We start from the raw sequence: 10821 nt of genomic DNA, 5'->3' as shown, positions 1-10821 counted from the left end.
AGGAGCTCATGATCCTCTATGTCTTCGCTGTCTTGAGCAGCTTGCCTTTGGCTGATTTTCACATTACGTATGCGGCTGCTGTTGACAAACGAAATTCGTGATTCCAATGGGCGATAGATGATGTTGTAGATGGTGACAGCTAGAATAGCCAAGAATAAGAGAGCTACCAGAGGAAGCATAACGGAAAAGCACGAGAATACAGGAGGTCGAAGGGTGTAGAGATAGGGAGAGTGTCTTGCGATACATGGAATTAGATTACCAGACTGCAGAAGATTGAGGAGTTTTGTAGACCGTGGAACAAACCCTAGCCCCTCAGACTGGAATTAGGAGTTGAAAAGCACTGGAAATGACAAAGAAGAAGCAGAGAAAGGCGTGGGTTTGACGTGGGCCAGACACTCTGGTGCAGATACCAAGACCCTTGTAGTAACATAAGCAGACGCCCAAAGACGATGCTGAAAGGAGAGACCCAATGTTGGCTGTCATGACCGTTTGCTGTCTACAGCTTACAGTCCCTTTCGGCGGCTACGACGGACATCCGCCACGTACAAAGTTGGGTGAAAAAAGATGAATTTTCCGAACCATTTCTTCTACCAGAGGTATCCCTAAACTACAGTAAATGACCTTGGCTCCCCACGAAACGCCTGAAGCCGCGTTCTGCCTGATACACGGCTTCAAAAACACAAGCTCCGTCACCCAGCCCTCCAACCGATTTGTCCCTCCCGCCGTGGGCAGTCTGCAGGTATATTCTATATCCTACCTGTAAGTGAAACGAACAATGGGGTGTCACATGAACCCCCGATGCGTAAAAATAATAGACTGTAAAAAAAACACAAGTGGATGAACGTGTCGAGAAACGTCTGAAGAAACACCAATGTTACTCGCCATCGGCCAGCATGAGAATGAGCTTAGCGACAAGATCGAGGAACGGGAAAGCGCTTGTCACTTCTTTCTCCTCCAGAATGTGACCTTCCGCTGTTTCGTAGCCGTTGCACTTGAAGTCGACCAAATAGACAGATGGCTCCATCTCGTAGATTTGGATATCCAGCCGCATAGCCACCACCTGGATCTTGCTGTCGTCTTCGGTCTTTCGCACCAGGAGCTTATCTGCCTCCACTTCTTCGGGGGTGGCCACATTCGTTCCTATTGCTGATCGGCGAATACCTGTGAAAAGAGTTAGCCATGCCCTTCATTGCCTGGTCGTTATTTCGGTATGGGAAATACCTTCAGTTTCCCAGCGGACTTGGATGTGCCACGGGTCTGCAGGCAACTTGTACTTCTTTGTGATGTCAGAGCTGCTGTTTCTCTGGGAAGACCCCCTGTAGCTGTCAAAGCTGCCGCTTCCATCTCTGGATCGACTTCCACAAGTTAGCACAACAGGACATACTACATGCACCGTGAGAGTGGTTGTCCGAGGGGCTGTAACACACTTATCGTCCTCTTCGTTACTGTACTTGTTGAAGTCTTCGTCGACAACCCAACTGCAGCCCAGTCGGTTCAATGCCTTGTAAATGCAGAGCAGAGCGTCCCACGCCACATTCCTCGACCGGATGCCAAATTGCCACCGCACCTGCTTGGACTTCTTAGGAGGATTGACCGGCGTCATACCCTGCGGTCTCATGCTGGACTCGTCGAGGCGGATCTGGCTGCGGGAGTGAGGACGCAGGCGGCGAGATGTTTCCTCTTGATCGGCCAATGTTCGTGTTGCTGCAGGCGGGTCGGCAAAGGAGGGGGTCTCCATGATGTTCCCGCTGCCAGCCATGTAATCCTTGTGGTAGGCCGGCAAGCTACTAGGAAGAACGCCGACTTTTGAGACGTAAGGCCTTGGCGAGGCGCTCGTGCTGTTCGAGTTGATAGACCGGCTAGATGACATGCCCAGAGGGCTGGCGCCGGGATCTAGCTCACCACTTCCTGCCATGTTCATGGCGATGGAGCTGGAGGTCGTGTTCTCTGTTGGTGACGATGCAAAGTACGGGTTGTCGGCGCCTAGAGTCGCTATTCGAGCTTGTTAGCAAGTAGTTTCGGGTGCCAAGATGTTTCCCAAGGGGGTGGCGGCTCACGGTTGATCTGCATAAGCTTGTTATCCCGAACAATCATGTATGCATCCTTGATGGCAGAAGGCACGTTGGCCTCTAACGCCTCCTGGACGTCCTTCCTTCCATACCCCATTGTCTTTGAGATCTTCTCGGTCACCTCGTCGTGAAGCTTCTCTTGTACCTTGGCAGATGCATGTGGTGCAATGTCGCTGGGTCTGATCGCCTTATCCGGATCAATGCCCGTGTTCAAGAAGGGTTCGGCCGGGGGCTTCAGGTAGTCGGGCAAATCAGCCAGGAACCAAGGGTCCTGCCGGATCTCCTCAATGGTCGCACGTTGAACGGGGTTGACGACAAGCATCTTCTTGATCAGGCCGGCCGCACCAGGGCTCATCCACGAGGGTAAAATATACGCCCCCTTGGCGATCTTGGCAAACAAGCTGGGGATGTGGTCGTCATCGAAGGGTAGGCGGCCGACGAGCAGGACGTACAAAATGACGCCGCAACTCCAAACATCCACCTCGGGGCCAGCATAGAGTTTGCCATTGATGACTTCCGGGGCGGCATAGTTGGGACTGCCACAGCTGGTCTTGAGGAAGTTGCCGTCTGTCATGATATTGCTGAGACCGAAATCGGCGATCTTGACGTTCAGTTTATCATCGAGGAGCAGGTTCTCGGGCTTGAGGTCGCGGTGCACAACACGGTAGCGATGGCAATATTCGACGGCGCACAGCATCTGCTGGAAGAAACGCCGAGCTTCGGGCTCTGTCATGCGGCCTTTCTTGACGATGTAGTCGAACAGCTCACCACCGGCATATTCGAGGACCATAATGATATCGTTCGAGTCTTTGATGACGGTGTACCTGGGCAGACATGGTTGTCAGCATCGTGAGCGTGGGGAGGCCTGAAAGCATGGACATGGACGGAGTTGAAGCTGTGCGGCAATGGAGACTGTCAGGGATGGGAAGAGAAAAAAGACCTGTACACACAGCTTGATGATGTGGGGATGACGCAGAAGCTGTAAGAACTCGATCTCGCGTTCAACACGACCGGTCATGTCGCGGCTGATGAGCTTTTTGCGCGAGATGATCTTGAGGGCTACTTTCTGGCCTGTCGATTTGTGAATGGCAAGCTTGACCTTGCCGAAGGAGCCCTCGCCCAAGGTACGGATGACATTGTACTGGTCGAGCCGGGCATCGGTAGACTTTATGCGGTCGGGGAGATGCGTGGGAGTGCCGGTCTTGCCCTGGCCCTTGGCATCATCGACGGCGCCATAGTCGGTGACGCTGACCTGCGGCGGAGGCTGGCCGGAAGCCAGCGTGGTATGGGAGCGGCGGCTCTGAGAGCGTGGCAACGAAATGGAGAGCTCCTCGTCTTCGAGCCGGCTGGGGCCCATGGCTGGGGCTGCACGAGTGCGCGGGGAAAGGGAGAGCAAAATTGGCGGTGACCTGTCAAGGTTGATGATGAAGGTCGGTTGGAATAAAAGTATCGCTCCTTTTCAAACGATGTGTTGGACGGGGATGGCTGGAAACGGCAGGCGGCAATTGAGAAGAGGGGGAAGTAGCGTTGGTGGCCCAACTACGAATTCCAGCAGCCGTGTGCACTTGCTGTCACTCGAAGCAGTGGCAGAACATTCCTTTGCCCCTCTTCACGGTGGTAGTACAGTGCAATTCTAATAATTGGTCTACACACTGTATCGCACTGTCTCACGAACTATGCTAATGCCGGCCACATCATAATACTACTCTGAAAAGGTCTAGATTACTATCGCCACTGGGGGGGCGAGAAGCCTTTTTATCCTTTTAATCATATCTAAAAACAGTTGCAGTCCGCTGAAGAATGTTATGTTTTCATGACAAATGATTTGTTGACGGCTATTTGTGCTCGGCCATGGCTTGCTCCAAGACGCACCTGTTCCGAAACAAATGCCAAATAAATGCTGTGGAATGTGCCGGCTTTTGAACAGTAGGATATCTTTAGGCATATTAAGAACTATAGAACTATATTGCTGCTAGAGGAGAGGTTTTAGCGGCAGCACCAGTAGCAACGACTACGTCGTGAACAATATATTTCCATTTGGATCGCAGATGTTGATCCGTTGAATAGTTACGTAGCTATACGCCTGCACAAAGAACAACATCGCCTCTTATCCAGGGCGTCCAGTATATCTGTGCTTTTGTGTGGCAGCTGCTTGCTGTTCCCCAAGTCAGAGCGAACCGTCTCGTGTCGAATTCTCTTCTACTAGAGTAGGCTTCACGGTGCCAAGATCGCCAACCGCGTTCCCTTCGTCGTCAATCACTCTAACCACTCTCTTCTCAGTCGGTAGCTCCAGGACGATCAGCCAGAGAAGAGGAACGGCAATTATGAACAGGCCGATGTAGATGCCAAATGGGATAAACTTGTTGGATGCCTTTGCGTTGATACCGTACGACACGGCTTGGCCGACAGTCTCCCAGCAGCGAAACACACCACCGGTACGTGCATTTGTAGCGACATCGGAGGCGAACTGGCCCAAGATCCAATAGACAAGAGTTTGAGACATCCAACTGGGACAAGTTAGCACAGATAGCCTTGGCAAGTGGCAACAACAAGCATGAAAGTAAAAATACTTACCCGTTGACGACGTAGATCAGATGTGGGAACCAAGCCCTCACCCATCGGGCAGTCGTAGGTTGAGCGCTGAAATTGGTCAGTATGTCTGTGTAGTATTACTCGCAAGTCGATGACGTGACTTACTAGTCTAGGCGAAGGCTGCTAGGCTGACCTTCAAACCACTTGAGATTGATCATCACCCATATGAGCATAGCTCTAGGCGGTGGTCAGTATAAAACAGCCGAATTTAGATAAAACCATCCGCTGGTAGTAGCTTACGCTGATGGAAGAGTCCAGACCCAGAACCCAATCATGCCTTTGGTTCTCGGGCGAACATTCTTCATATCCAGGATCTTGCCAAAAAGCGGGTTTATAAGAACAGCCAAACAAGGGCCGACAAAGTTGGAAAGTGCTCGAGCACGGACGGAGTAGTGTTTCGAGGCGTAGGTTCCCCAGACACCGTCCCCAAAGTATGTCAACATGTAGATGGGAACCAACATCAAGGTCTGATTGGCTATGTCAGAAAATACAAACAAAGACAGGAGAGAGAAAACGGGACGAGTGCAGTAGAAAGGTGGTAGTATACCCGCTTCTGCTTATGATGTTCCCATAGCAGCACAACTTCTCGTTTCCACGACTTTTTAGGGAGCATGGGAACGCCCCAGCCATCAGACCGGATGACCTTGCGGGTTTTGGTTAGGAGCAGTGCAGAAGGTAGACCTAGGGAAGTCAGATTTGTGGTTGCACAAAGTAGCCAGTGCTCGCTTGGCTTACCGATGCATTCCAAGCCAAGAAACACCAAGTACGTGTTCGTTGACACCCCGCCACCTCCCTTTCTCTTGATATTCAGACCCAAGGTGATGGCCCCTCCAATGATTGATCCAACGTTGCGCATGGCCACCCATATGCTGATGTAAAAGCCCCGGCGGTGCTCTTCGGGATAGGAGATCATAGTCGCAGCTTCGGCGATATACAGGAAGGCAGAAGCTAGTAGAAACACGACAATTAGTCACTATCACTTTTGTCATTGCAGCGAGGGATGTCGAGAAAGGAGGGCTCTACTGACTGATGCCGTACAGCGCCTTTGCAAAAATCAGATACCACTGGACGCCGTATTTGCTATTGACATAAAAGCCAGAGCCCGACAGAGGAAAGCCAACACCACCTATCATGCAGGCGGCAGGGATGCCAATGGCGCTGACGATGGGGCCACCGAACAGACTATGACAGAGAGATGGTGAGTTTGACAACTGGAGGAGGCTGCGAAGACGAGAAGGCTACTGACGCGATCAGGGCAGATGTTGAATATTGCGTGGCAGATGCCGCGTTGGCCGTGTACGGAGTGGCAAGACCGCCTCCTCCGAGGCCACTGATGGCTGAAGCGGATGACGAGAGTCAGCGATGCGAACGAGAGAGAGAGCACGAAGCTCGTAGCTAGGAGTGGTCGCCTCCACATACCATTGCTCATGGACGGGCCGGAAAATGCGAGCAAGGCCATGGCAATCATCTGGAAAGCCACGCTTCGGTATCTCCTCAGCCATTTGTTGCCGGGGATCTCGACCATCCGGACGGCATTGTTGTCTTCCGACGCCTCGTCTTCGTAGGCTACAGGCAGCACGTCTTCGGGCACTCCCACAGCAGCTTCAGCGTCCTTTCTGTCAGCCATTTTAGTTTGAACATTCTATTCTTCTTCAGGCCGATACCACGCAGACGGCGCCGCGGATATATGCTCATTCGTGCAAGCGGATCCCCCGCCCGAGAATTTGTCTCGCCCATCATAGCACACGAAGACTCTTCCATCTTACAAGACTCGGACCTTGGACGATGACAATAGTATGGATCCGAATTGCACAAGCGCTAACACAGAGGTCTAGTGCTTCTCGCTGGACGCTGACTGACAGCAACACTGCCATGTTAGGATTATCCGCTTCCTGACACCCGCATTAGACTGGGGTGCACCGGGCCGGTGCACGATATATGGGGCCTTCCTTGGCGGGTCTTCGCTCTTGTTCTTGGCTTCGAGTTATAGTACAACGTACGGATTGATGTCTCGCAGCCTACTTTGCCGAGAGAAAAAGAGAGGTGACAACAAAGACTTATCTCGAAGACCTAGTCACATACGTAGCTGGCCCTTTCCGATAACACAGAAGAAACACCCGATGCCACGTTGAAAGACCATCGAGTGGACTCTCCCAGCTTGCTTACATATAGGCTGAATAAGGCGACTTCTGATCACGTGCGACTCCGCAGCAGCCGACTATGGTGTGAGATTTCCTAGAGACAGCTCGTGAGCTCGTTGACATTGGGAACGAAGCCAATCTTTGTGCTTTTTGCCCGCCTTCTCCCTCTAGCTGTTCTCCTTCTATTCTTCTAACACACGATGAACGCATCGGCAGCTGCAGAATCTGTTGCGCTGACATGCGAGGTCATCGTGCCGGATCCTGCGGCTTCGCCCCAAGCGACCGTCTCGCGCTGGTCGGACTGCGGCCTGAGTGCGCCACCAGCCCTGGTGGTCGTCCCCGAGTCTGAGAAAGACATTGTCGACGCTATTAGCTATGCGCGGGCGAAGGGTCTGTGTCTCCTGGCGGCCGGCGGCGGAAACGGCACATTTGCGCCTGTCGGCGCACAAACGCTGTATCTGGACCTAAAGCGGTTTAACACCGTCAGCCTGGACGCGGCAGCGTCATCTGTAACTGTCGGCGGTGGCGCCCGAACCGGCCAGGTCTTGAAGGCCTGTACCGACGCCGGCTTCTACACCAGCTGGCCGCACAGCGATACCGTCGGCTATACCGGCTTTGTTCTAGGCGGTGGCAACGTAAGATGGAACGGCAACGCGGCGGCCGACAGTGGTGACGAGCAAGAGCGACGTTGACACTGGACATGCAGGGTATCGCGGTCGGCCTCCACGGCATGGCCATCGACAGCGTCCTATCCTTCCGCGTCGTCACGGCCACAGGACAGACCGTAGACATCAGCGCGACGTCCGAGGGCGACGAGCTGGAGCTCTTCCACGCCCTCTGCGGCACCGGCCACGGCCTTGGCGTCGTCGTGTCGGTCACGCTCCGGGTCTATCCGATATCCGAACTCGGCCTGACAGACGGGTCGATCTGGAACCGTCGTCTGGTCTTCACGACAGCAAGCCTAGACGTTGCTGCTGCCACCTTCTCCCGCCTGCAGAACCCGGCGCCGACGCTGAGTCCGGTCCTGCTGTTTGTCCGTGGCGGCGGTCCGGCCGCTGCGCCGATGATCATGTTGAGCGCCTCGTACATGGGCCCAGCGGACGATGGCCTGACCGCTGCGGCCCCCCTGTTCGACGAGGCTGTGATGGCGCAGGCCGTCAAGGCCGACACCGGCGCGACGCCGTTTGCGCATATGAACCAGGGCTTCGCCAAGTTTGATCGCCAGGGCGGCTACAAAGAGATCGCATCGACGCGACTGCGTGCAATCAGCCCCGCGGCCGTGGTGGCCGTCTTTCAGCGCTGGCTCGCCTTCACCGATGCACACGCAGACGCGCGGCAGACGGCCGTCATCTTTGGAAGCTGCAGCACGGCGGCACAGCTGCAGCTCGAGCGTGAGGGCCGTGGTCGAACGCGCTCCTTTGATAATCGCAACCGGGCCGTCAACGCTATGGCCATGACCTCGTATACGGAGCCGGCAACGGGCGCCGCCTGCGAGGCCTTTATCCGGGACTTCAAGGCCATCTGCCGACAGGACCAACCGGCCACAGATGCGCCCCGGACGATCGTCAACAACATGCGGCAGAATACCGCGCTCGAGGAGATGCAGAGCCGGGAACGGATCGCCGAGCTGAAGCAGATCAAGAAGCTTTGGGACGGCGAGGGTATTTTCTGGTGTCCGTACAACGAGACGGGCTTGGAGGGTACCTCTACATAGTATGATAGTTTTACAGTATTTCCTGAATATAACGTGGCGTGGATCTAGCGAAACTTGTGAGAATTACAGCCTCGCAGAAAACGAAGCCTTGTTCCTAGGCGGGTGTGTAATGGATCACGTGCTTGTAGGACAACGAGAAGGCCTGTTGCAGACTAGTCTGTTTTCGACTTGACCGCTGCTTTTTCTTCCTTGGCTGCCGGCCAATCGAGTTCCCCGCATCACCGAATGTCGGAAACCGGCCCAACTTAGCCGACTCTCTCCGCCAGCAGCTCCAGCAGCTCCTCTACCAGACTCATCCTCCCCGCCGGCCGTCTAGCTCTTGCATTACGACAGCTGCGACTATGGGATTCAAGCGAACGTCGATCGTGAGCGGTCTGCTCGGCACCTCGACGGTAGCGGCCTATTTGGCGTCCAGAAACCCAGTGATCTCGCCGCTGGCGCCGTCGGATCCAATCTTCAGCTCGAGCGTGTACAAGAGAACAAATCCGGCGAGGAACCCGGCGACGCAGGATGTGTGTATCAAGCGTCTGCCCATGTCGAGCATCCGCCCGGAGCTGTTGCAGAAGGATGGCCCGCTCGTGCTGGAGTTCTGCCGGGGGCTATGGAGTGGATATGGTGATTTCCCTCTTCCTTTCTGTCTTTTCTTTCGCCTTCCGCTAACACCCTCAGGCTACGCCATCCAGCGCAAGTTTCTCGACAGCAAGTACCGCGGCCCCGAAACAGCCAGCCAGCTGTGGGACACGGAGGAGCTAGCGGCCAGCACATACGACAAGGGCACGGTGATCACGGACCACTTTGAGGTGGTGGAGAAGACGCCGACGTCGATCACGGTGCGCTGCGGCGACTCGCCACGCAACAAGGGCCCGCGCGCGTCGGACGGTCTCTTTGTGATCAGCGCGACGATGGACAAGCCACGCGAGGAGGTCGAGCTGCGGCTCAAGAGCGTGCTGTTCCAGAGCGAAGGCAACGTGGTGGGCACCAAGGGTCCAATGTCGCCGTGGATCGAGGAGCTGCACCAGTGGTACGCAAGGCTCTGGTCCGAGACGGCATCGTGGAAGCTGCGCAAGTGGTAGAGGATCTGGTTTTCTTGTTTGCCACGGCTTGTAGCTAGCGGTATATTCAACGAGGTTGGCTGTCCATGTGTCACCGAAGACATGGGAAATACGTTTATAATGAAAAACTTCTGTGTCAGTGCCCCTCGCCCCGCCCCTCGTAGTTCGCTCGCGCCGGATCGATCTGGACGAGGGCATCGGCGACGTTGAAGTAGGCCTCGTACTCAACCTCGTCATCGTCGTGGCCATCGCGCGCGAGGTGGTCGTAGTGGTAGTGGCCGCCGGCGGGCCTGTCGGCGGCAAAGCCGTGGGTGTGCTCGATGCGAAGGCCGAGCTGGTGGGGATCGGCCGAGTGGAAGACCGAGAGGCAGACGATGGGCGCAGCAAAGTCGTGGAAGGTCAGCCAGCGCTCGACGGCCTGGCGGTCGGCAAATGGCAGCGCGCTGGCGGGCGGAAAATCGGGCATCACGTGGAAGCGAGCGCGGCCGGTCTTGAAGAGAAAGACGCCGCCGAGCGAGACCTGGCGGTCGGGTCCGTAGGCGTCGTGCAGGGTAGCGCGCAGGAATTCGGGGAAGCTGGCGGCATTTCCGTGGCGACCTCGTGCCGTGACGCGGAGGACGGGACCCGGAAGGCCCAGAGAGCCGTACAGGTTGGCCATGAGGGCGCACTCGGTGCTGCCGGAGAGGACGCACTGCACGTGATCATGGCCGTGATTGTCGGCAGCGATCCGGATGCTGCGGCTGCAGTCGGTGATGTTCTTGGCTTCCTGGCCGCCCTGCCAGCTCAGGCTGGCCGCCAGCTCCGAGTTGATGCCGTGCACGCGGTTGGGACCGGCACCGGCCCCCAACAGGGCGCCACGCTGTTCATCCAGCTGCATGCGCGCGGCCACGTCGACCAGGCCGTAGTTCTTGTCACGACGTGGCGTCGGGAACAGGTTGCCCTGGCCGCCCACATCGGCAACAGTCGGGCGGCCGCTCAGACCGGCAGCTGCCAGGCCAAACGGCGCCGTGCGCAGGTCCGGACATTCGACCACCGTCGCCGACGAGCACCTGTAGTTGCGTGGCAGCGCCGTCGCCAAGACGGCCGCCACTTCGTGCAGCAGCGGTGGCGACAGCGCGTGGCGCGTCGTGTCTGAGGCTGGCTCTTTGTTCATTTTGGCTGCTGATGCTCGATCGTCTGCGTGCCTTCCTCTTATGTATGTGGGGCTGTTGTCGCTACCACGATTACTCCGTAAGCGTAGCCGTCGTCGACGT

The 10821-nt window shown here is 55.8% G+C and overlaps 4 protein-coding genes across 4 annotated transcripts; 1 reads left to right on the top strand and 3 right to left on the bottom strand.

Moving 5' to 3' along the window:
* Nucleotides 1–874: 874 nt before the first annotated feature.
* CMQ_5597 (carbon catabolite derepressing protein kinase) lies at nucleotides 875–3426 on the bottom strand (the record flags this gene model as incomplete). Its single annotated transcript, XM_014313184.1, has 5 exons — nucleotides 875–1161; nucleotides 1222–1346; nucleotides 1428–1992; nucleotides 2058–2893; nucleotides 3020–3426. The coding sequence occupies 5 exons, from the start codon at nucleotides 3424–3426 to the stop codon at nucleotides 875–877; spliced, it is 2220 nt and encodes a 739-aa protein (XP_014168659.1).
* An 810-nt stretch (nucleotides 3427–4236) lies between these two features.
* Nucleotides 4237–6288, bottom strand: CMQ_5488 (duf895 domain protein membrane protein; the record flags this gene model as incomplete). The annotated part of the gene is made up of 9 exons (XM_014313075.1): nucleotides 4237–4576; nucleotides 4644–4709; nucleotides 4767–4838; nucleotides 4902–5128; nucleotides 5209–5342; nucleotides 5397–5609; nucleotides 5689–5843; nucleotides 5908–5998; nucleotides 6081–6288. 9 exons carry the CDS (start codon nucleotides 6286–6288, stop codon nucleotides 4237–4239), a joined length of 1506 nt encoding a protein of 501 aa, XP_014168550.1.
* Nucleotides 6289–7002: 714 nt separating this feature from the next.
* On the top strand, nucleotides 7003–9589 carry CMQ_5782 (FAD linked oxidase; the record flags this gene model as incomplete). The annotated part of the gene is made up of 4 exons (XM_014313369.1): nucleotides 7003–7437; nucleotides 7509–8502; nucleotides 8766–9131; nucleotides 9186–9589. The coding sequence occupies 4 exons, from the start codon at nucleotides 7003–7005 to the stop codon at nucleotides 9587–9589; spliced, it is 2199 nt and encodes a 732-aa protein (XP_014168844.1).
* Nucleotides 9590–9704: 115 nt separating this feature from the next.
* On the bottom strand, nucleotides 9705–10721 carry CMQ_5752 (mgc81809 protein; the record flags this gene model as incomplete). The annotated part of the gene is made up of 1 exon (XM_014313339.1): nucleotides 9705–10721. One exon carries the CDS (start codon nucleotides 10719–10721, stop codon nucleotides 9705–9707), a length of 1017 nt encoding a protein of 338 aa, XP_014168814.1.
* Nucleotides 10722–10821: the final 100 nt, after the last annotated feature.

This window comes from Grosmannia clavigera (genome assembly GCF_000143105.1).
Source record: "Grosmannia clavigera kw1407 unplaced genomic scaffold GCSC_89, whole genome shotgun sequence".
Taxonomy (NCBI): Eukaryota; Fungi; Ascomycota; class Sordariomycetes; order Ophiostomatales; family Ophiostomataceae; genus Leptographium; species Leptographium clavigerum.
The sequence above is the reverse complement of the archived record's forward strand: the minus strand, read 5'-3'. Positions and strand labels throughout refer to the sequence as shown.